The sequence below is a fragment of the Falco biarmicus genome, chromosome 2, assembly GCF_023638135.1.
Source record: "Falco biarmicus isolate bFalBia1 chromosome 2, bFalBia1.pri, whole genome shotgun sequence".
Classification (NCBI taxonomy): domain Eukaryota; kingdom Metazoa; phylum Chordata; class Aves; order Falconiformes; family Falconidae; genus Falco; species Falco biarmicus.
The window spans coordinates 57,221,084-57,247,075 of record NC_079289.1 but is presented as its reverse complement, the minus strand read 5'-3'; the positions used below and the strand labels follow the sequence as shown (position 1 = coordinate 57,247,075).

Below are 25,992 nucleotides of genomic sequence, written 5' to 3'. Positions count from 1 at the left end.
TTTCACACTAAATCAATGTTCAGTGAAATTTGAGAAAATGCCGCAGCTTGTTACACAAATGTCAATTTTATTGACACTAGCACACAACTGTATACAGTGTTTTCAAAAGAAATGGAATTCGTCATTGAGAAATAGTGAAACAGATTAATAGCAAGGTTATAAGGTTAAAAGTACGTAACTACATTACAAAAGACATAAGAAAAGTGGTATCACCTCAAACGTGGAAACAAAGAAATTCTGGCACTATGCCTGTCGTACGACAGCGAATAAATGATTTGCACCTCTGTGAGAAGTTCACAGGCATTACAGTCTAGAAGTTAAATAGCACCTATCTGTGATAGAATGGTATAGATATATTGACATATCTACCTACCTATTTATAATCCCAGGTCTAACTTCTGATGTACAGAAGTTAGTTTTATCAGTACAACTCAAGTGTTTCAAACTATAAAGTACCAAATGGACAACGAATTAAAAAGACTTCCTAACCTACACTTGGAAGACACGACTTAGGAAAAGTATTATGGAAAGTATCACCAAAAAAGGTGCCTGGTGGCTCACAGCATTGAGTATACAGTCCATTGATTGAAGACTTGCACATCAATACATCACTGAAATTCTCAAAGGTACTCTGCCGCAAGTTGAAATGCTACATCCTCCTTTTTGGTATCAACGTGGACATAAGCAGTGACCAAATCCAGGCTACATCAGTGTCACAAACAGTGACCAAATCCACCTACAAGCAACAGCTCAGCTAGACTCCATCCAATATGCTGAACCAGTGAAAATTGAAGCTAGGTACAAGACAGCGGCTATATGACAAAAAGGTCTCAAAATGCTGTTGCATTAGCGTGTTCTGGGGCCTAATTACAACCAATGCAGCCATAAAGATCAACACATTGGATGCTGTCCTGGTAAAGGTGGAAAACAAACTCGTTCTTCTGTGAAAAAGTCAGTATGTCACGAAAAAAATGAAAATGGAAGGTCTTCTCTCCCCCACTGCCAATCAATCAGGACATGTGTCGTGCTGATGGGTCACAGCAACGCTGCAAAGTGACTTTCTCTTTTCATTGAGGTGAGGAACAAATAACCTGCATTAACCAAACGGTCTTTTCTTTGTGTTTCACCTGACCTTCTGCCACAGAAGAGTGTATTCATACAGGACTTAATCATCAGCTACATACTGCAGAATATAAACAGAGGCAGAAGGGAGAAGACCAATCTTATTTACAAGGTACTGAAATTCCTCACATTTTACCCTAAAGGATTCACTGATTGACAGGCTATTATTAGCATGTCAGTGCCAGCTATCAAGTGGTACTGCACAGAGCATTGGAGGCCTAGAAGGTTTGCAGCTGGTAATGTGGAATTGTCTTTGCTTGTTCTCCAAATGATTTTTATTTAGATTCAGACTTGGGCCATCTTTCAAATATAATTGAGCCAGCTATATATACGTAAACCAAGAGACAAGTACAAAAGCACGTTTATCTAAGGATTGCTTAAGCACATATTAAAATTATATCCTTGGTGGATGGGCAGGAATTAAGGATGTGCTTCAACTCCTTTCTGAACTTGGGTTTACGAAGAGAAACAAACACTGGTTGGTGACAGTGGCAAATAATGAGAATGCACTTTTACCACAGTATGCCAGATTAGCCCATCGATAGCAAAATACCTGCTGTGGTTCTTAGTTTCACTGAACTAGTTTATTCTCCAGACATTGAGAAAAGGTACTGCAGTAGGGAAGGTGACAGAAAAAATAAACCTCGATTGAAATCTAACTCAAAAACAATCTACAAAACGACAGAGGCATTTATACAGCCACAGAACATGAAACCATGGGTTAATCGTCGTAGCTGTACACGCGTCTCAAATCACTCCCCATCCACATACATGTTCCACATGATAAGTAAAATGAAGCCAGTGGCTAAAACCGATTAATAGCCATACCTCTGTCAAAACACACATCACAGTTGCCTGCTGCGGTTTGGGCTGGGAATGCATGGGAGTGCTGGCAAGCTGTGGGTGGCCAGCCGTGGTCCATCCCACTGGCAGCACCTGCTCTACTCTAGGCTCCCGTCACACGCATGGGGACTGATGCTGAGGCTGGAGCCCACAGAGCCTTGGGCTGGCTGAGCTACACTGCTTTAGAACATGGCTAGTACCGGGGAAAAAAACCAGTTCAAATCCATACTTTTCAGCTGAAGAAGAAAGTCTCTCCCAGAGGTCAAATCAAGTCATAGGTGAGCTGAACTGCCTGCTGCCTCTTTCTTTGTTCACTGCATAGATGGCATCAGACTGTCTGAAAGCCCTGGTTAGAGACTAACCTAACATGGGAGGGCTCCCCTCTTTGTGAGGAAGACAAATGGGCCTCAATGTACCCTGAAGATACTCCTCCTCTATTCCTTTTCTCCTGAAACTGCTGAATAACAAACTCAGGCCATTTAGTGTTCTGCATCTGCTTCAAAAGAAACAGTTCTCATCCCTACACACTGTGTTTTGACAGCAAGAAGAGTACAGCAGTGTTAAGATGCTTCTGGGTATGTTCCTCCTCTGAGGAGTGTCAAGAAGTGAGAATGACTCAATTACGGAAACTGAGTGGAGACATCAACCATTACTGAAGGTGATGGAAATTCTGCTGGAAAACCTCGTGTACAGCTACAGTGCTCATAACCCAATTGTTAAGGGTTAGAATGTTCTCAAGATGTATAGGTTTATTATTAGAAATTAAAACATGTTAAGAGCCAGAAAAGTACCTTTCTCAATACCTGGAATGCTGCAGGGCTTATTGTCTCTTAGGCCTGTTCCACAGCCTGCTCTGCAGTCAGGGGGCAGATACCAGTTACCCTGCTTTAATGGCCCATTAGTGTTTTCTAAACTCCAGTCTGGTAGATGAAACCCCAGTTGTTGCCCCTTTGTCCTCTGCATTACTGAACATACCACTTACAAAGGCTCTTTAGTAAGAGAGTATCTGGCAGAGCTGCCACTGCTGTGGCCACGCAGTTAGGTCTAGCTTAATTTTTCCATGGTCACAGTGGTTGCATACCTCTAACTTCTACCTGAAAGTTTTGGTCAGAGAAAGATGCATAGTACAAAATGACACGGCGACAGATAGCACCAGATGAAGCGGCAGGAGTTCTCAGACGCTTTCACCAACGACTAAAGTACCTTAGACTGGAGAAGAGTTTAATAAGTGTGTCCATCCCTTCTCTCCTCAGCTGTGAACCAGGCACAGCCATGCTGCTGAACTAACAGAGTTACGGGATGGACATGCTGTTCTGCTCTCCCTCAATGCAAGAACAAAACCCCACCGACTTCCACGAAAGCTTGAGGGAGACCAGTTCATCAAGCTGCACATCTCTTCCCCATTAAATAAAGCAAGCTGGAGTGCTGGATACAGTTTGTTAAAGATTTTGAAAAGTAGTTAGAAATCAGCCATAAATTTGCGTACAAACATCCCTGAATAAAGTACCAAACAATTTGAGGAGGAATAGGAATTAAAAACAACTCAGGAAGGGATCCCATATCACACATAACCAGTAACTGCCTGGCTTGAAGAGGAACATGACAGGGAGAAAGGTTCACTCGGACTTCACAGCTTCAAAATGCATACCCATGGCAGGAGTGGCAAGGATCTGGGAGAATGGTGCACCTTCTCAATCAACCAATTTCCTCATATTTAGGACAAAGCATCAGCCAGCAAATGGACAGAACAATTAAACCAATGACAGTTTTACAGCAAAATACCAGTTAGAATGAGTAAAAGCCTTCAGTACAGGTAAAACTAAAAATAATTAAAAAAAAAAAAAAGAAACTAATTCCATGCATACACAGTTAAATGGCTTGACATGCTTATAGTCTCATCAAGCTTGGTGTTGGTTTAGTAGCCAGCAATGTCTCCAGCTGGTAAAGGTCCATGCTTTATTGGTATACTGAAGTATTAGACAGCGGTGAGTGTGAAATCAGACAGTAACTGCTGTTGGCCTACATCAGGGTACACTCGCATCTTAAGAACAAAGAGTGAACATTACAGCCCGGGAAGAATAAAAGGTCACTGGGCATCAGTCCTTTATCTCTCCACACAGAAACAGAGCAACTGATAGGAGGATTTCCTGCTGTATCCAGGGTTAGGGTTAGCTTGCTTTTGTTTGTCTTCAGACCAACACCACGCGGTGCTACAACAGAACTGCAAAGGTTCAGCCCCCATGTAAGCTTATGCCACAGATACTGTCCATTTCAACAAGACATCTCCCCAAGCCTGCAGTGATCCTGCTGATGAGCTACGGCAGACAGACTTGACCATCGCTGGGTGCAGCCTTCATTAGGGAACGAAGGGCAGTCCAGTTGTGCTCAATGGAGCCCACAGGCCCTGGAAAGCAGACCTCCTTCCCCCCTCCCTCCACTCCTTATCTCCTCATCACGATAGTTTCTCAACCTGAGACTCACGACCTGGTGGGGGCTTTCTCCAGTTCTGAGGAGCGCTCTATGAGACAGGATCACTGTAACAAGAGGAATTAGGTACTCCCAATACAAATAGGTATTTCTGCAGTAAAAGGACATTGAGACAGTGCTTCCAAACAATGCAAGGAACAGAAGATACACCATGCTTTGAGGATAGACAGAACGTTGAAAAGGCTTTTTCTCCCAGAGAGGTACATGCTGACAAAACAGTGCATACAATGAAACAAAAAATGTTTCTCATTAAACGGTATTAAACAAATGACAAAAATGAGAATGAAGTCCCCAGCATTTTCAATTTTAAAAATTAATTTTGACTATTGAGATTTATTAAAAAAAATCTATGCATGTGTACACACAGAAATCAGGAAAGGGCTGGATAAGTGAAACACTGCCAAGCTTATGAACTTTTGTTAGTGGGTCCAGGTGAGTTTTTTAGCAGGAAAGGGAAAAATAAGGATTCAGCTAATCAAAGGTTTTTAACTGCCTCGTGGAAAAGCAACAGGCATGAGCTCTAACATTCACTGAACTAAACAGAAAGACCTACCTCTGATCTTGCTGTAAACCATCAAAGGCAAACCCCTTTTCTTCTAAAAACAGGATTTGCAGCATTTTAAAGAAAGTATCTAATCTAATTTTAACAAGCTTGAAAGCTCTTGAATCAGAAAGCATTCATTTTCCTTCAGCCTTCCATGTTCAATCAGTGACAGCTGTATCATTGCTGTCTTTAGAGCTAATTTTTATCAGCAGGAACTGTGGATTTTTATGATTCTCAGGGGCCACAACTTTACAAAAAAAAATCAATAGAAATCACATCTTAAAACTCTTATCATTCTAGAGCAAACTAAGTATTTACCATCATGTCATGCAGATTTATGATCCTAAGGTCTTTACCCCCTTTACTGTAATAACACCGCCATTATTTACACTCATCAAAAACATGCCTGTGAATACACAGTTCAGCCAGGCACACAGGCTTTCCAGATCTCATAGCATTTAAAAGAAAGTGCTCACTGCTTTTAATAACAAACAACATAAAATAAGCTTATTCTACACGCTCTTTATAGACCACAGAATTAGAACAGAAGACTAGATGCTCTAAAGAACTGCTACATGTCACCCAAGCTAGGCTTTTTATTCATATGATGCCTTCGATTTTTAAGTAGAAAATCTGTATTTTAAAATATCAAAGGCACCACACAGCCTAACCACAGAGAGGAATGCAGAAGATGCCTTTGCTCAGGATCCACATGTTGCACAAGAATTATTTGCCTTATAAATAAGTAAATAAGATATGTGCCCTTGTCTAGGCATGTTTCAGCAACTATAGAAAGAAGAAAGATTTTGTTAATTTCCTAGGATTTAAATTTCCTTCTTTTCTAGAACCTGACAGCATGGGCAACAATTTTTCCTAATATAGCTTGACAAACCAGAGTCTGCGGCTACCCACACATTTGAGAAAACTTACACATCAGTCTAATCTTTGGAATCTCCTGATGTCAATACTGTGTATCAGCCACTTACAATCTAAAACCCCAAAACCATTAGCATCAAGTAGGAGGCACCAATATGCACCTGGGTTTCTGACAAAAAGGACTGTTCTACCACTTGTGCCTGACAGCATCTAAGAAAAGGTGTATGTATTAAAAATTGTTCCAGAAGATTCAATTTCCCTCATATATTTAGTGTCTCTCTTACTTGGTATGGAGAAGAGGACTGATCCCCTAAATGAAGAGGAAAGAGATGTGCTAAAATGTACAGAAGCTGCCTTAAGAAACTACATTGTTGAGAGAGAGAAGTGTTATTGGAAGACTAAAGAGGACTTTGGCTTCCCTCACTTTATATATGCCTGCACAGAGAACCTCTTTCCTTCACACCCACTGCCCTTTCCAGTTGGTAACAACCATGCTGGTAAATGAGGTCCATCTCCAGTGGTCCATATCCTGGTGCACAAAGGTAAGTGACACCCAACTCCTTCCCGCATGTGGAAGGTCAGGAAAAACTTGGATTGTTAATTTTTCATCATTAGAAGCTAGACTGCAGCAATTGAAATTTCATTCTGAAGTCACCTCTGACAGCAGTCTAATGCCTCATTATGACAAATGAGACTAGTTAAACAAACATGGTATTTGTCAGAATTTGTAGGTCAGATGTCCTTTCCTCTGTTGAAGAACTGTTCCAGAAATAGCCACAATTCATGCTAATTGCATATAAATCATGCTGACGAGATCTGAATCACTGGGTTTCAATATTCAAAATCAGGTCTGTTTCATCAGTTCTCTCAACTAATCAGTTCAACACAATTCTTGCTCTCCAAGTATCCTAAGAAACTACTGGGGCTTTAAACTCTCAGGAAAAGAGTGGAAAGCACACTATGCCAAAGGAAACTGTAAATAAATAAGGCTAAACATTTTTAGTCTGCTTAAGATATTTCCTATTATTCTCCTTTCCTTTGTCTTCCCAACCCTGGAGCTCCCCCCCAGAACACACTTCTAGTTGATTAAAGACTCTGCAGGCGTGTGCATTTACTGTGGGACCGAAGAAGACAGAATTTAAAACATCTCTGCTTCTTAGTGAAGAAAAGTAGGAGCTATAAGCAGGTTGCGGATCTGTCTAACCCATTTTCCATTTGACCTTCTCTGGTCACCACAAAGTAAATGCATGGACAGATAGAGAGGCCAGACAGGAACTTCTGGCATGAACGCTACTGCTTCAGAACGAGTACAGCTGCGTCAACTAATAAAAGCTGCTCCGCAAACATCTGTGCAAACAGAAACCTGACCTACAAATATTCAAGGGGGGAAACACAGGTCCTGAAGTGGTATTTTCTAATAATACCAGCATCAGTTAGCGAACTAATTCACAAACCACTGTTTTTTCACCCATTGCTGGGTTCTAATGATTACATTCAGCATTGCCAATGCTGCTCGGTTGAGAAAATTCTGTTTAATTTTGCATGCCCATTAATCTTGAAGCAAACTGGTAAATCAATTTAGTTTTTCAAATTACTAACACACAACTCTTTCATTATGCTCATCCATCTACTTTATAAGTGATCTCAGCTCCGCATAGCTCACATGATGTACACGCAAATACAGCAAACCTAAGAACTTTCAGTTACTTGTTGACATTTTCCAGCTACAGAAATTTCTTTTCCAGTTTTAAGTTGATAATTCTGTATTTAGTGTGCACTACAATGGTTAATGGGATGGTACTTGTTAGGCAGGCCTTATGAGCCATGGGTGATTTGAGATGATGGCAGCATCAGGTGCAAATCATCTTCAGAGAACACCCTCTCTGCCATGCACAAGGAATATGTTTACTAGGGGATATGGACAAACTGAAAACAGTGCGGTCTAGGCTATTCAGATATCAATTATTCAAAACTCCATACCTGCAATATCCTACGTAGGTCCTGGCTCCTACATCAACTTGCCACTACCCATGCTTCCTTCATCTAGACAAATTTATTCCCAAATGTTATATTCCAGGTCACTGAGGAAAACTAGATTCTAGGAGAGGCTGATATGAAAAAAAAATCTCCAGGAGAAGATTTCAACAGGACATAACAAGTCTGAGCTGCTGCTGGGCTGGAGAAAACTTAAAATTGTCTGACATGACTTTTCTGCTGTCATTGTAGAAGATGACTGAATGTGGTCAAGTAGCTGGAATAACAAAGAAAGAATCAGAGTGCTTTTTATCTACAGACTAACTACATCTGCATATTATTTCCAGACAAACCCCTAAACTGATTTGAAACTCGTCTCCATACTCATCCAACTACATGGACAGAGTTAGTTCAGCACAGTGACAAGCCGTATGGACAGCCCAGCAAGAGGTTTCGTCCACATCCTCTGGAAAAACAGGAGATGGGTGGCTCAGGACTACTCATTCAGAGTAGATGCTGCTGCTCAATCTTCCTGGGATTCAGCTCCTTCATTTGTAGCAACTGCCCAGGGATATCTGGTCACTTGATGAGTATGGGATTTAGAAGTAAATTATTGAGAATAAAAAAATTTAGAACAGTGAATAAAAATACCATCAGCGACACTCCAAAGTCTACTGGAATTGGTCAGAGAATCAAATCTTTTACTTAGCCTATAACTACCTCTGTTAGACCCAAGACACAGGTATGCTTAGACTAGCGCTATTGACCAGTGTAGGCGGCTCAATCAACACTTGCAATGACTCACTTGAACTGACAGGCTCCTCTTCCCACACGTGCTTTGTGAACCAGAAGAAGAATTCCCTCATCTCACCTTATCCGCACTCTTGCCCCAAAGGTTTCTTCCCTGCAAGGCCTTTCTGTATCTGTCTCACAGAAACAAGCTCCCAGATGAATTCTATGGGACCTGATCCTATGTGAAAACATCAATTTAAAATTGCTCTCTCACTTACCATTCTTGGCAAGCACTCAGATATGAACCACGTGTCTGGCAGAGGAATTTGGCCCACAGACTGTTTTTAATTAAATGCTTGTCTGCTGATATTAAATGGAACTTCAGTGGCATAAGTATGCTGCAAAAATGGTTCATCCTAAATGAAATTATTTCCTATGTAATTTACCAACTTTCTTTCTTCAAACTGGAAGAACTCCCGATGCATTAAAACGACAATCACTTAAACATTTAAAGTAGAAAAAATGCCAGTTGACAGAAAATAGTCAGAGAAATATCCTCAATATTTCAGTTTCAAGGATAATATTCAAAAGGGAAAAGAAAAGCTGTTGAGATACTTTATTAGCAACTAGGCTAACTCCAGCTACCAGCAGGTCTGTTCCTATGAAATTATAAATCCATTATCTTTGTAGGCATATGAGAGAAGAAATCAGGCCTGAAAACAGTATCTGAAAGGATGCAAGATAGTAAACACCACTTACCAAATTTTATATTCACTGAAATCCAAACAATATGAAATCTATTCACTTTTCTTAAGTAGCAGAAACAACTGCAAATCCTTTTGTTGAAAATCCATTACTTGAACTCTAATTTTACTGTCTAACAAGCAATTAATTCATCTGTCCAGACTGCTATCACCTTACTGTACAATGTAACTACTTGTACTTTTGCTGCACAAGCAGCAGAAAAACCCAAACAATAGAAAAGGAGACTCATGCACCCAACTCCCTGTGCTCACGCTATTCTGCTAATGCAGGCTTCAACTACTTGATATATCATCTTAAATACTGAGACGTTCAAGGCAATTATTTTACAGCTATTCTAAATCGAAAACACAAAACGCCTTCTTTTAGAATAATATATAAGCAAGCTTTTCCCTAATTATCAATCTCACCGTTTCTAGATTCATGCTTTAAGCTACAGGAGCAAATGAGAGCATTCCCTGTCACCAAAATATCACTGTCTAAAGAGATGCTTTAAGTCATTCCTGTTCAGAAATGATGTATCTAATCTTTACGAAAACCAACACACTGAAGGAGATGAGTGGGTTAAAATTTATATTTACACGAAGATATATTTTACTGCAAAAAAGTAACATATATAACAAGACATGCCTAACTACTGTAGGTATCTTTCTAAATAACCTTCACTCAGATTAAACTCTGGTCAAGTGTGCATAGACCAAGGCATTAGAAAAATTAAAAAAACTTCTTCCTTCATTACTTTGTAAAAACAATCTTGAACATTTTATATTGTCTAGATTTACAAAGTCTTGTAACATGTTCATCAGTACTTATGTGGGTGGATTCATCACTGCTGCATGTATATGCTGCGTGATGCACATCACTGCAAGTGACCTGCAGTTCAATCAGTGCTGCTGTTCACCACCTAAAATTCTCAGATTTAGTTTCCTTCCCCCACAAGAAAAATACATAAAAGTTAAAATTAAGGCCAGCATTAAAGAGCACATCTTGTCTCCCAGCTCTAATAACTGTAGGAGATCTTTCATCTGGATTTTCTTAATTAACTCTGAGAAACTAGAATCGGGTTTTAATAGGATGCAGCCTTAATTCTCAATACTTTTAGTCTGTGAAAAGGAAGTTTACAAAGAATTAGTATCTCTGTCCTTCTGCACATGTGCCAAAATCTCGCTACTCTATGTACAGCACAGAAGACAATCAGCCTGGACCACAGTTAGTCCCATCATTCTCTGAGTCAGAGGATGAAAATTTTATGAGGTGGCACTGAGAAAAAATAGCCTATGATAGACTAATTGGATCCTGTACAGATAAAGATTCTTCATGATCAAAGTGAAAAATGAAATTAAACAGCCACCATCTCAAGCCCCACACCAAAGATCACCCACAACAGAACTTTGATGTCTCCATAATAATTCTACTAAAAGAATAAGGAGAAAAAAAAAATCTCTTGTAATTAATCTTTATACCACACTGATAAAGGATAGAAAGGATTGCCTTGCAAGTAATACTCATACCAGTCTTCATTAGAGCTGTTTCAATCTAAGCTTTTTTCACTTCAATTATATTTTTCAATTCATCCTCTTTCTTGCCCAAGGAAGAGTTTGGAGTTTCAAAATCTCCATCACCAAATCAGCCTGTTGAACCTACTGAAGAAAAAGCCAATATTGTCATTGTTCCTGCATATATAACTAATTTTGTATCCTCAGCTCCTCAGTTAAGATTATAAAATGAGTTATGAAGATAGGTAGACCAAATACATTCTTGCTATGAAAAAATTTTCCAGCATATTTCAAGATTTCAACAAGTCTTGGTCTTGAATATCAAGCTGCCTGCATTTGGCTGGAAGTTTAATTCCCGCCCCCCCCGTCTCTGTTGAGGCACTCATAAGCTCTCCTTATATCGGAGAGGAAAAAAACCTGTAATTGACATACAAAAGAGCACAATGTACCTACTTAATTTCATTTTTGTTTTGTCAAAATAACTAGTCAAGTGTTAAAGAAGCTACAATATATACCTAAAATATGACTTCATACAAAGAACAGGTGAGTGTATAAAGTCTTACAAAGATACCTAAATCAGTAATAATTTCCCTCTCCTCCTGCCTTTCAGAGGAGATGCACTACTGTTAAGCTTCACTGAGACTTATCCTTATTAGTGTATTTCTAGCATCCCTTCCCTCTGGCTGGTCAGTACAATGATAATGATAACATCTGAAATAGCCCACATGCTGAAATTACTACCAGCCACTCTTCACACGCCCCAGAAGATACAACCACTCTAATGAGCAATCACAGTATCCACTGGTCTCATACGCACCGGTCCCTAGCAGCTGAAGACCTGCATACCATCTTCATCACTGAGGCCAACAGACATATCCTCCTCTACCTCCTCATCAAGCTGAAGGCTTCCAAAGGAGTACTTATTTCTAGGCATGGGAGAGGAACTCAGCACAACAGGATTTCCAAACACCAGGGGGTGAGTGAAGGGGTTAATGATTTCTGAGTCGGAATCACTAGATTCTGTCCCACTGCTGGTGGAGCCCTCCATCATCTGGATTGCAGCCATGTGATCCATCACGCCACTGGCATGCAGCGACTGCATGACTGGGCTCTGCTTTGACTGTGCCCCAGCTGGCACACCGTTGGCTATCATCTTGCCCTCTGGAGAAGACATCTTAGACACCCTGCCTCCTTTATAATATCGCTCTGATCTATACTCCTGCCCAGGGGTTGAGGATATCTGGCTTAGGATAAACGGATCTGTAACCGATTTGTTGCAGAGATTTGGGATTTTCTGTGTGTGAGGTGGTTGAGAATCTGGAGAATATCTGCAATACCCATGGCAGCTGCTGGCACGGCTATCCTCCTCCCCAGTCCTCACCCTGCAGTCATGCCCATTTTCTGAGACATAACCTTGAGAGCCAGTTCTACTCAGGCTCATGTTAGGGCTTGACCCTTTGCTACTGGGAGGCAATGGAGTGGCCAGCGGACTACGGCTCCCTGGCCCTCTAAACATTTCGTCAACCAGTGAGCTGTGCCTTGGCATCCTGGGGCTTCCCCCAGTGTAGAAGGAGAGATTAGCTGGGTTATCATCGAGGTACTCTTCAGAGAGATACTGGGAAGACTTTATAGAGGCTGAGGAATCCCTATGCCTAGTTCTATTGCGATTTTCATCTCTGTAGTGAATATAGGCACCACTGGTCAAATCACCCTCATAATTGTCATTTGTTTGGGAATATGACCGGGTTATTTGTCCTCTGAGGAGATCATACTCGCTATCTACGTCACTGCAGTCAATGAAAGGAATGGAGGTGCTACTGCCATGAGCAGCCCTGGAAGCTGGACCTGTGCTTGGTTGCTGTGATTGAGGTCTGTTCTGCTGCACCCTGTCCTTAGCAGCCTCCTCTTCTTCCTCCACTGTTGACACCACTGCTCCATCCACCTTTCTGCTTTCCTTTGGACTCTTCTTCAAGGAAGGGCTCTTGTGCTGTCCAGTGTCTTCTGCTGAAGCTTTCAATTCCTTTCCTTGCCGGCAGCTCTGCACTGCTGCAGCATCATTGTCATCTCCATAGGCAAAGCTAGAGCTCTGGAAAGATAAAAGAGGGAAGGCAAGGGGGAGACAAAGGGGGAGGGAAGAGTGAAGGGGTGGGAGGTTTGGGAAGGAAGGGAGTCAGAGTGAAAAGGCTACTTGTAATTACGCACCAGAATTTTGCACTGCATTTGCAGCAACATAGGAGCCTCTTGAAAGCAGAAGAGGTAACCCAAGCTTCAAAACAATTAGAATTTTTAAAAAAAGAGGTCTCTGATCTTGAAGAACAGAAACGTATATAAGCTAAGCAAGGGAAGAGAAAGCACACAGAATGTGGCGATACGTAAAAATGGGTATTTGAGGTGTTTCCATGCACTAAGGCAGCCATCAACACTCTAAGAACAGCAGCGTGTTCACGCTACTCTGAGAAACTGGAGGAAAAGAAACATGTAAGACAAATTCTGCCCAGCCTACTCGTATACAATAATAAAAAAAAAAAGCTACGTGTGGGCTTTCGAGCACCCCACATTCAATCCTTGGAGCATACCTGCCACTAGTTCATAGACTGGCTTTTCTGCACACATAAATATGTTTAATCTGCCTGGTAGCTGTACTCCATCTACCTGAGCTCTTCTTAACAATATAAATATGCTAAAAGATATTTGAAATGGGCTGCATTTATAACAGAATTCTCTGAAGTTCTTAGATTTGCAGAAATGAGAGCCTGTGAATATCAAAAGGAAACAGTGCAAGGAAGGCGAAGGTTTGGGTGGCGTTCTTAAATATATTAATCTAGTACCTTGCTCCTGCCATTTAAGCTCTACCTAACCTAAGGTTATGTGATCAAAGGTTTGCCTCCACAAACAGAGGGGTACACTGGCAGGTGTAGGAACCCCAATAATCTAGCCAGGAAAATGCAGCTCCCTGACCTGGCTCCTCTGGGGCTTGTCCCAGGAGAGCCATCAGCCCATGGTCTGGGTGTGTCTGGGATGCCAGCAACTGGAGAGACCAGAGCATATGCATTTTGGGTGGGTGGGTAGGTCAATGTGTAATTGCTAGAAAACATTAAACTGGACTAGTTGACGAGTAGGGTAAGAGAGTTGGGAGCCAAGTACTGGAGCAGCCATAAGTCAGGCCAATTACTGGAAAGACCGTGAGGCCTGGGTGCCAATTACTGGCAACGTCCTAAGTCTGTACCTCTGTGTAAGGTAACCAGGAACCAGAGGATATGAGTGTCAGTTACTGCATAGGCTGTATGAATTACTGGAGGAACCCATAGTGTGTGTGTGTGCATGTGTGTGTCTGTAAATCTGAGTACCAGCAATCATTTCAGGGGCTTGCATCTCCAGATACCAGCCACTGGGAGATCTGGGGATCCAGGAGCTTGCTACTGGATAGACTGAGTGTCTAAGACCAGTTGCAGGAGGGATCCACATCCTATGTAGGCGTATTTTCCACCAATGAACTTTCATCCTGATCAGCCAAAGAGCGGAACAGGGTGAGGCCACTGGCACTGTTTGTGTTTGTGGGAGTGCTCTTTTCTGCTTGTGTTTAGCCGTGTGGCTGGCTGTGTGTACATGTGTATTTATCCGGGCGCCTGTAGTGAATACTTGCTTAGCCTTACTACTAGCTGGACATGGGAACATACAGCTGCAGCAACTTTGCCACTACTTTGCAAACTCCTACCTCATAACAGCTACTTATGCAAGATAATTACATTAGTTATCTACCAGAGATAATGGCTTAGGAGTCCAAAGCTGTAATTTTTCTGAGGAAGTAATTCTTCTCCTCCTTGGTTAATACAACAAAACGCCTTGTCACGGGCAACCAAAATTCCCAAGTGAAAGAAAAGAACTAATTTTTTCCCAGATGCAATAACCAGCTACAACCTAGGACACCAGCAGTAACTCTGTGGATTGCAATTTTTCAGATGGTCACTAGCACAGCTCAGACAAGCTCACTATTTATATTTGTCTGGTTGTCTGGAAGCAATGCTGTTCCACAATGGAAATGAACCTGTTCCACTTGCAGAACCTAAAACTTAATGGCACCCAGGGCTCCTCAGCTCCCAGTTAAATGGTAAGTGAGCAGAAAACTATGATCCTAGAGTTTTAAAATAGCAATCAATGAAGGGTAATCTAATAAGAAATGTTTAAAAGGCATGATCCAGGGTTTCATCAACATCACTGACTTGTTTTGGCACCTCTGTATGCTGTTCTGAAGGCTGTGCAGTCAGACTCCTGATGGAATGAATCTTGCTGTGTTTCCTGGAGATAAAAGGAAAATCACAGTAAGAAGCCATTTCAGTTTTTTCTACAAAAAGGAATCAAGAGACGTGCCTCTTCAAAGAAAACTTTGAACAATAGCTTTCATAAAATTTTGCTCCAGAACAGATTAACATTCCTCCTTTCCATAAAATTTAAATGTGCTATGTGTTGCAAACATACCATTATAAGAAAAGGGAAAGGCACTGAAGCAAAAATGGTCTGTCATGTGAACACGAGTCGTAAATAATTAATTGTTCCCATGGTCTTTGGGGCATTTTGGCCATTACTTCCAGTTTACCATGAGCAAAATGAGTTCAGACAGAACTGGCTTTAGCAAGTTGGAAGCTTTCTCTGGAGACCTCTCCCCTTGAGGTTGGCTATTATCTATTCCTGTTAACTTTCAGTTTTATTATGAGCTGAATATGCCTGTTTTATATATATTAATAACATACCACCAAAGAGGATGCAAATCAGTATGGGAGGAAGTTACCTGTGATGGTAGGACACTCACTGCTGAAAAACAGATTGAAAACTATTCATTTTAAGTAAACTATAGGTTATGCCAACTTCTGCCAAAACATTCAGGGCCAAGGGCATATTATACAAGCAATAAACTGTCAAACCAGCAAAGAAGGAACTTTTTACTTAGACTGGTGCCAAGATTTTATAATATAACTAATTGGAAATCATTACTTTTCTTTGATTAAAACATATTGGAATAGTTAATTTATTTCCTCTCACCTTTCAAACTGCACTTTTTTGTGCCCTCCTTCTTTAACATAGTCAAGAACTTGCTTCTGAGTCCGACCACTGGAAGGAAACCACAGTTAAAATATTTAACACAATATACCACCTGGTCATCATAATCTTGCATGTGGCCTGCCTATGAAGTCAAAGCAATCAGAAAAATATTTGTCACTATCAGCAGAAACTCATGTAAGATCATAAGGAAGGGGTCTTGGCCAGATACACACAAATTTTTATCATGTTGCATGTTACTTGCCTCTTTTTTGTGTGTGTGCGCGCGCTATGGAGCTACTTTTTGATGCCATTTCAAAAATGATTAAATTCAGTTGTGTGCCCTTCATAGTGTACTACGTTACTAGGAAGTCATCACAATAGAAAGTGAAGAAGGGCTTAAATTTTCCTCTCAGGAACAAGAAGTATTCTTTAATCCTTTTGAGTCAAATACCAGCCTTGTCCAGTATCAGTAAACCCTGGAACCAAGATAAAAACTGCATTTCATGACTCAGTTGCTACTACTGAACACATCAACTAAGCATATACACATTTTCTGCAGAGATTTAGGCTGTAAATCCCTTTCTCTCCTTCTCTACAGGCCATGAAATAGTGAGAAAGCCCAGCGCTTCCTTCTGTGCGAAGTTTACTGCTCTCGGTTCCCTTTGGAGTTTAAAGGAAACCTACACCTCAAGAATGCTCAACAGAGAACAAAATCCTTCCCATTCATATAGAGCCTTTCAACTAAGCAAATAACCACAGGCCTGGAAAAAGTTACTGAATGCATGTAGCACAGATCACAGTGAGCAGAGGATGTAGCCAAAACCCACTCTCCAAACCAGGAGGCAAGCTGAATGCACCTACAGTCTTATACTTAGGCAGAAATGTAACAAGTTATATCTTGTTTACCCTAACATAGGTCCTTCCATCTTAATTTACGGTGCAGGCAGGAAATGAAGTAGGAAGAGAGTTAGAATGGCCATATCTACTATGTTGTTATGCAAGGCAACCACAGCGTACCGTTTATCTCAGTGAAGAGGGTTTCTGGCTGTTCAGCTTCTATCAGCTTTGCAAACAAAATAAACTCTATGAATAAAAGGATTTCCCCCCAGCATACACAATGCAATATCTACAATGAGGCCTCTGCCAGTGTAAGAAAAAAAGCCAATAATCCAACTATTAAAAACTTTTCTACAGCTCTAACAATACTGCAGGTAGACTTGGTCTTAGCATAGGTGGTCATGTCACATAAATCCTTTGCAAGCGTAAAGGTCTCAGCATAAAGGCAAGCCATTGCTTTTAACTGCATAGAAATAGGTTTAACTACAGAAACATGCAACAAAAATGGAAATCTCTGCTCTGATACGTAGGAAGGAACCCATACCAGAATCACAGGATCCAAAGAGTGCCAAAATATCACTAGCTACCGTTGCTTAGGACACAGGTGGATTTTCTTACATGAAACCACCTGGAAACTATACACTTCATACCTTACCTCCAGAAAGCTACTTTGCAACAGCTACTACAAAATTAATGCAAGCTTTTTCCCTACGGTGTTCTTTGCACTGTTCTGGCTGACAAGATGCAATAGAAAATACACAGGAACAAACTACAATGTAAAAAGGGGGAGCTGAAAATAATGGGTTTAATCCTAGATCATTATGGATATGATTTTGAGCTGGGGAGGCAACAAAGGTGGAAAGAAAAATGCAGGTCTTACCTGAACCTAAATGATGACCCTCTAGAAAAAAGAACAGGTTTAGGCTTTGGCTTAGGTTCCTCAAAAAGCCTGAAAAAGGCATGATGCTCCACGCAGATTTTCCAGAAAGACTTGCAAAAATCTCGACTGGCCATAAGGAATTCCAGGGTGTCCTGGAATGAACTCTGAAAATTGAAACAGTATTTGCAATGTAAGCAAGCAACATACATTACAGAGATGCATTGCCAAAGCAGGTGCTATGCTACAATAAAAAGCTTTTCCCCCAGCTCACTGGCTTTCAGGCTTAAGTGGCCCTTCCCTCTGAGACATCGCTGATCTGCCTGACAGTATCACAGCTATTGCTCCAACTTCCTTTCGTTGACAAATATAAAGCAGTGGTCTTAACATTAACGAGAAGAGGAGGTTTACATGTTATAACCTAAGAATTGATGATATAGTACCAGAGTCACAGCCAGAAGACGAATATGTGACATTCAGTTTACATTTCCTTTGCTAGAACTGCTCACCTGAGATGCCAGGTTGATGTGTGCAGTAACAACAGTGAACATAAGCAATTAATTAAAAAAAGTAAAAGAAAATCTTGAGGCGATAAAAACTTACGTTTGATCTGTGAGCAGAAATTTACTAAATAACCTTTTGTCAACTTCATCAGCTCTTGACAAGGACTTACATTCACATCAGGGCGTAGTTTGATAAGAAAACGTTTCCTCTTGAAGCTCAGCTTTCGAACTTTAGCCCAGTTGAAGGCATTGATCTTGGTGTGACCCTACAGAGAACAAAGCCAGCAGAGTTTAAGCATTCCAGATCTGAATGGAGAAATCTAAACCACTAAAGAAAGCTTGTCATAAATTAATCATCTACTGAATTCACTTGAAATTATGGTACTTCTTACCATTCATCCTCTGATAATGCAAACCATAAGCATCTGGTACTTGTAGTTAAACTCCTGCACACAGGCCTAGGTATACTGAGGTGATGTGAAAGTATCCGACCCAGTATCACTGCAAAAAACAGGGCGGCCCAGCTTTTGCCCAGATGATGTTATCTTGCTTCGCTATGCGGACTCAGATTTTCAGTGGACTAAGTCACCTCCCAGAGGTGCTGCCTCCTCTTTCCACCAGCTACACAGAACGCAGGGAATCCAGACACATAATATGTCACCTCACTGTGACAGGGTAGATTGCCTTCCCTTTTGTCTGTCTACAGGGCAAAATAAACACCCCTTTATATATTACTTCACTGGGGAAAAAAACCAGCAACTGAAAGTTTTGTATTGGAAGTACAGAATACTGGGAGTATTCTGACCTTTTAAAGGGAACAACAGAAGTAAAAGGAACTTAAATAAATTACTTGTCTGAAGAGTCACAAAATGCTTTTCCCAAAAAAAGGCAACCAAAAACCAGAAGCAAAAAGCAAGCTGGAGAGAAATTATCTTCAAAATACTACAATTCCCAGCCACCGCATCATCAGCCCCTATACCCCAGAAGTCTCATTCTTAATTTACGTTAGAATGTATTGGAGGTATTATTTTAAAGCATTCATTACAGCCATTTATTCAGTAAAGACTTCAATATAACATGGCTACAGCACAGTACAGAAGCTTCAGAGAGCTACTACAGGATTGCTAAATGCAGAAACCCACACTGATTTGGGTGCCATCACCAGATGGATGTAGGAGTAATGACAGTGTGATAATCTCTGCCAAGTCTACCTGCTGTCTAAGAATCGCATAATTAATCTCCCTTAAAATATTCAGCAGCACTGACGCTGATTTCTAATCAAATGGCAGGCTTTAAAAGTCTGACTACTGCTTATGCCATTTCTGAGTGAACCTGTATTTCCCTCGATGTCTTCATATTTCAATTTCTATCAGTTATATACGAAATAGAAGGATGAACTTAAGGCTCTTGCCCTATGAAGTGCTTGAAGGAAGCCCTAAGCCTACTGCCAGACACCAAGTGCTGGGCAGACTCCGGCAGGTCTGAGCCTGACTCCTTCTTCAGCATGCACTCTTGGGGCTTGATCCAGCAAAATTTCCAAGATTTTCTGAAAGTTCCAAAAAGCCCTGTTTTGGAAGGCCCAAACACACTAGGGCAAGAAGAAGACATCACTAAGTTTTGGAGCTTTACAAAATCAGGCCTTGGGCCTTGAACCAGCAGCTGCATCTTCACAGAGAGATCCCAGCTGTCTGCTGGGACTCAGTGAATGCCATGCTGTTTTGTGGGGACACATACTTTTAGTTGTAAGACAGCCTTAATTTACAAGGCATTGCAATTCATTAATTCAGCTGATGAAAATACTGTGGGGGAGCAGGGGAAGGGCCTGAACATACAATTATTTGAGTTATGTGCATTTCTAATAACATCCTGGTATTCTCACTTTTAAACTATGCTTCAGTTTGGGGGTTTTACTAGCAACCCATTTAGACTATCAGGGTTTTTTCCTAATGATTTTGTTGTTTTTTTTTAAATTTACATCTCAAAGCAGCATTTGGGTCAGACATATTTCTGGGTTGGTTTGTTGCTGTTGTTCATAAAAGGACTCAAAGTACTTCATAAGGTTGGAGCACTAGTATTTTAACTATAGTCAACAGTTAAAATGAATAGCATTTGTTGACAATTGTAACAATGGATAATTTAAAGAACAGCTTACTGTTTTTAACACAGAGTGAGGTAAGTAGCATTTTGGATGCTATCTGAAATGAAACTAGTTTATACCAGCTGACTACCTGTACCTTCACAACTGTAAAAGCCCAATTTGTTATTTACCTAAGGGGAACGGCAGAACAAGAATTGGATAAATTTACTAATGATGCCTCATGAACATTTACTAGGCTGACTGGGGTAGGAGAGGAAAGAAATCTAAAGAAAACACTTTAGATCTTTTAGGGAAAGAAGTAGTATTTGTGGATTCAAAAAAGGTAGAATGGCCGAGGCTGGTCAAGAAAATTGTAAAAACTCTGACAAAGTAGTGCTACAAAGAGGTTATATTCACTACCTACATCCTTCTCCATGTACTCCAGTTGTCTGTTGTTTTATTTGTCCCTGCTTCACACCCACTTAGTATGCACCATGCCTGCAAGACCTACCCAATCCTATACGTACGAGGTGTCAGCACGACCAACTTACAAATTGTGAGCTGTGGATCAGTTTGCATCTTGAACAGCACATTGTTGCTGCAGATGGAGTTCTACCCTGTACATGCAAATTAAGTAAAAGTCCCTGCAAATGAAGCACCTAATGCAGCTATAAAAGGTTTAAGATCATTGTTAGAAAAAAAAAAAACCTGGAAGACATGGCTGAGGTCCTGAATTCTTATCACTGTAAAAAATCTCCCTCCTTTATAAAGGACAAAGTCATGTCCTAAGCAGCTCTAACCTGAAACACCAGAATGCCTGTGTTGGCAACAGCCAGGTTGATTTTTGTCCCTTCCCTGTCCTTGGCTGGATGCAAGCGTATTCCATACATCTCCAGCCGACGGGCAATCTCCAAAAGCTGGAAGTCAGACTCTGCTGGTGTTTGTCCCCTTGAGAAAGAAAACAGAGAAGACACAAAATTCATCACACCTTTTGACAGAGATTAATAGGTCCTCCAGAGAACAGAGACATTTCATCAGAGACCAAAACCTTTCAGAGGTATAATATCTATATGGTTTTTCCATGTCTCCAGATTTTTATCAGCTACAACAACAACTTTTCCTTAGTCTAAACCAATACCAAAGAATCTACAGATTTCACAGTCTACTATAAATTTTGATTGCTCCGATTCCGAGACACCTGACACAGCAAGATTTTGAACCATTAACTTTTAACAGAATTCACTATCTCTCTTTGTATTTTCCATGCTGTATTCCTAACAAAAAAATAAATTATAAGTGTGTCAGGATGTTGTTCACTGTAAAAGTGAACACAATACCAAAGCAAAGTAAAATGGAAGACAAAAACCTTAACATAAATGCTGAGAACCCATAAGCACTAAATTAATCATGATGAAATTGTGCAAAAGTTTTGATTATTACTGCTACAGAACTCCCTACCAGTCATACTTAATTCAATCTAGCTCAAAATGAAACCGTTCAAATCTTGAAGCATTCTCAACAGCAAAAAAGATACCTTTAAATGCTTTGTGATTCTTTTAACCATCTTCTTACTACTAGTCTTTTCTTCAGATAATCCTATTCCCCCAAATCCCTAGTTCTGCATGAACTCTCTGCTTTTCCTAGAACTATCACCAAAACCCTTCTTCACCCATCTCTAAATACACCATGGAAAGGTGAAAAGTCAACATTCAATGTCCTTGAAATCAAAAAGACTGCTGTCAGAAGTGCCCAACTGATCAGTCATCATTTGCAATCACACTTGTATGCACAAAATCAGCAGTGAAGCATTTTGTATGAAATAAGACTGTAAAATAATGGCATGCTTGAATGAGTATCAAAATCAATTGCTCCTTAAACATCTTGTTATGATGACAGAAGGAAGGCAGGAGTAACCTTCAAGAAATTTATAGGCTTGAACATTTTTTGAGAAGTAACCTTTGAGAAACTCAGAGGTCCAAACCTCTTTTGTACTTATGATCTAGCATATATTTAAGTTAGAACTACTCTAATGGAAAAGGAGCCAAATAACAAGAACAAAAAAGCCTTACATGTGGCTACGGTGAAATTCCATGATTTTGTCTTCTAGTGCTTCTTGCTGAGGTATGTACTTGTTCTTCGCTAAGTGTTCACGATCTATGGTTTCATCAAAATCCCCAATCTCAGCTACGGAAAATTTTAAGAAAAGCCTATTAAAACACTATATTAAAACTGAATTATTCAGGCAATCCAAAAGGTGCAGACAGCTGGGAAAAGGGCAGAGAAACAGTTTCTTGCAAGCTGTGACGGTTTAAGATTCAGATTCCCACTATGTTATCTTTCATGCATTCTTCTCCTCTGTGTTAGAATCTGATAATGTGAGAAGAAGCTTAAGGATCCCTTCCATCCACCACAACCAAGTAAGAAGCTGTTGGATGTCAATTGAACAAATGAAGCCATGAGAGGGCTGCCTTGACTTATGTGAGGGATAAGGGTGGGGGTGACAGGGTGGACAGCACTAATTCAGCAGAGCTCATCCATCTCTCTCACACGCATCATTGTGCTCAGGTGCGTTTCCCTGGAGCCGCTAGGCACAGCCTTCCTCCCCTGCTCCGTGTCCCAACACTGTAATCATTGGGGTAAAATCTGAAAGATAGTTTTGTTTGCTTGTTTGAGCGCAGGCATACATTCCACCTCATGGGGTTATGAAACATTCATCTTCCTCTAATTTTGCAGCAGTTTGAGATGCATTCTGTCTCCCACCTCCTCAAAGTAGCTCCCATCTGCTGCAGTTATTCAATACCATGTGTGCAACAGTATGTCACACCCACCTCCCATTTTGCAGCCCATTCAGTGAGATTTCCGTTTTTGGTGGGGGGAGAGGGTAGGCAATCTATGTGTGGGTACCAGAGTACTATCTTGTTGCCTGCTGTTCTTGGAATGCCTCTGAAAATCTTGCTATTAGCTTTTTCACTGAACAGCGTAGCAGCTTCTTCCTGCAAACCTGCTGGAATAATAGCAGCATCACTACCATAAAGGCTGCTACCTTAATAATGCCAGTGAAATTAAAATGCAGTGCCTTCAAATTAAATCCAGGTTGCAGTCAGACACATCGTTGCACAGCTGACCTAGGATATCACAGATTGGGTCAGATACTTGCCTCAGCCTCACCTCAGTTCTGCTCATGTAAATGAACCCTTAATCCAGTTCTATCCAAAATAAGGTGGTTTAGAAAAAAGAAAGATTTCACATGATGTTTACAACACTGCAGGTGATTTCTGACAGAAGTTTGCCTGGGATCAGATGTACCTGCAGATGTGGAGGGGGAGGAATAACCTTGCGTAGGTAGAGAAGATAAGAACCAAAGCATCTATGAATGACAGAGAGCAACCTTTCAACCCAAATTGCCTACAGCCACAACTTGACTTTTATGCTTTGGAGGTCAGAGATAGAAACAAGTTGATAACCGAGACTGTCTGATTTCCACCCTCTCTCTCACCCAATCTGCTCTGAATCATTCTTTGAGACAGCAGAAATACTACAGAATCTTTGAGAATTCTCCTTTGTAAAATGTCCCTTTTGTCCCTATCTCAAAAACAGCTCCCTCACTCCAGTTCTACTCACCCCAGCATCACAATCTTTAGGGTCCATTTTTAACCCTAACTCAATGAAAGGCAAGATCCTCTTCATTAATGAAGCCATAAGCCCACCTACGCTTGCAACACCTCAAATAACATGGCCCTTGATTCATTAAAATGCAGTTCATACCCTGTATGTCCTTGTACATGGATGGACTTAAACCACCTTCTGCAGGGCTTTCTTTAGAGCAAAGAGTATAGACGACTTTTATTTAACCTCTGCATGATTTCTATAATGTTCTCTGCATTTGTCAACTGCAAATCCATTATCAAAATTGTCCTCCTGGCTTTCAAGTTACTTCTGAATTTGCTCTCTGACCTCATACTCAACAGCTCTTACTTCTCTCCTTAGCCCTCCTTTTCTACCCTAAATGCCTTTCTAGTAGCACTCCCTCTAGAATGAGAGGGAGTTATATTTTGAATATTGTCAGCCTCACATATAACTCTTCTCTAAAATCTTCTCGTCTTTTATCCAAGATTGATTTCCACTGGTGCTCCCTTTTCTCTTATCTTGCAAGTGCATTACACCATGCTGTATTTTGTCTGCATTAGCACTTCTGATACGTAATGCTTTGTATTTCAGCTCTTTTCTTTAATCAGTCCATCTTCTTACTTCACACACTCACTTTACTGCATCATTTGCAGTATCAATGTGTCCTCTCACTTCTAACAGTTTCTATAATGCTTTTAAGGTATTTTTAAATAGAATCTTTCAAATATAAATGTAATTCTGTAATATACATGCTACTTTAACAGAAACCCATTTGCTGTCATATTGTGATTTCATATAAATAACAATCTATAACACTGACATAAGCTTATATACATAATGTAAGGGCCTGTTGGAATCAGATATCCCCGATGGAAACTGCTCGTAGGCACAGCATCGATAAGACATACGATACCTAACCTGCATTCTCAATCTTTCCACTTTGCTATCATTACTCATCAGCTGTCTAGGTGGGTTTTTTTTTCTGTTGCAGACAAATACCTAATTTTATTTTATTTTTTTTGCTACTGAATAATAAATTAGAGAGAAAATAAATACAAAAAGCAGCTGTGTGGGTAAGATACAGCTACAGATTCTTAACACAGAAACTAGCTTAAGTGAGGGAAGAACTACAGTTGGCATGCCGGACACCATAGTGGAAAAAACTAAAAAACACAAAAATTTTGCTAGCCAAGGATTTTATTTTTTTTAAGTCTGTGCCGCAAAAATACTCAGTTTTAATATGGTATGAGGACTACAGGTTTCACAGAGGCTGCTGTACAGCTTCTTATTGCTACTCAGTCACACTGGGAAATGATGACCATGGCAAATAGAAAGTAGGGAAAAACCACTTAGTAGCATGTATAATGGTCATAATAGACCATTGTTTTTGAATGGTCATTGTACAGTTCAGTATTGCATATTTCCACTGAAATGATGTTCTATGGAACATAAAGCAGAGCAGCAATCGATGAGAAACTGCCCTAACACTCAGACTATGACAAAAGATCATGAGATTTATCTATTCATCACTAAAGAGCTTCTGAATGTCTTTGTTGACTGTAATTTCCATAGAACATCATTTCAGTGGAAATATGCAATACTGAACTGTACAATGACCATTCAAAAACAATGGTCTATTATGACCATTATACATGCTACTAAGTGGTTTTTCCCTAATGTTATTCCTAAGATCAGTATCCATAAAGTCTTAAAATGGAAATATACACTGCCTTTCAAGTGATCTGGAAGTTAAAAGAATCTTTAATGTGATGAACAAAGTTAATGCATTATTCTACTAAACAATGTTATTGTGCATACTTTGCAATTTAAAATAAATAAATAAATTAAAATCTGTTGCTTTTTAATTCCCTATCAGTTTCATCTTGGGACTGTGATTTATTCTGGCATGCTAAGCATGTTTATTTACTACATTCTCTAGACAGCATACAGATCTCCAGGAATCTGAATGCTCTGCTGACATGATACAAAGTATAATAAAACAGGAATTCAGAAGAATTCAACCTGTTTGCCACTGCATGCAAAGTCTATCGTTTAGGTGATCCTGGGCAGACTAAATGCAGTGCTTTAAAAATGCAAATCCAGTACCCAGGAGCTCTTTATTTGAAAGAGTAAATTACCTGTATTTGAATGACATTATGCAGAAATACAGTAAATTGTCCATATGGCTTAAACCTTTC

General features: G+C 40.3%; 1 protein-coding gene across 6 annotated transcripts in view; it reads right to left on the bottom strand.

Moving 5' to 3' along the window:
- FARP1 (FERM, ARH/RhoGEF and pleckstrin domain protein 1) overlaps positions 1 to 25,992 on the bottom strand; it is a 213,174-nt gene that overhangs the window by 33,749 nt on the left and 153,433 nt on the right. For 4 of the 6 annotated variants that reach the window (XM_056329829.1, XM_056329825.1, XM_056329831.1 and 1 more), the window contains 7 exons: positions 22,237 to 22,351; positions 20,968 to 21,115; positions 18,261 to 18,356; positions 17,591 to 17,754; positions 15,874 to 15,942; positions 15,057 to 15,132; positions 12,682 to 12,922 (listed from right to left, as the gene is read on the bottom strand). In XM_056329829.1, the coding sequence (XP_056185804.1) occupies positions 12,682 to 12,922; positions 15,057 to 15,132; positions 15,874 to 15,942; positions 17,591 to 17,754; positions 18,261 to 18,356; positions 20,968 to 21,115; positions 22,237 to 22,351 (909 nt within the window). The remainder of the gene's footprint in view (positions 1 to 12,681; positions 12,923 to 15,056; positions 15,133 to 15,873; positions 15,943 to 17,590; positions 17,755 to 18,260; positions 18,357 to 20,967; positions 21,116 to 22,236; positions 22,352 to 25,992) is intronic. The other 2 variants (XM_056329827.1, XM_056329828.1) reach the window with 1 other exon arrangement.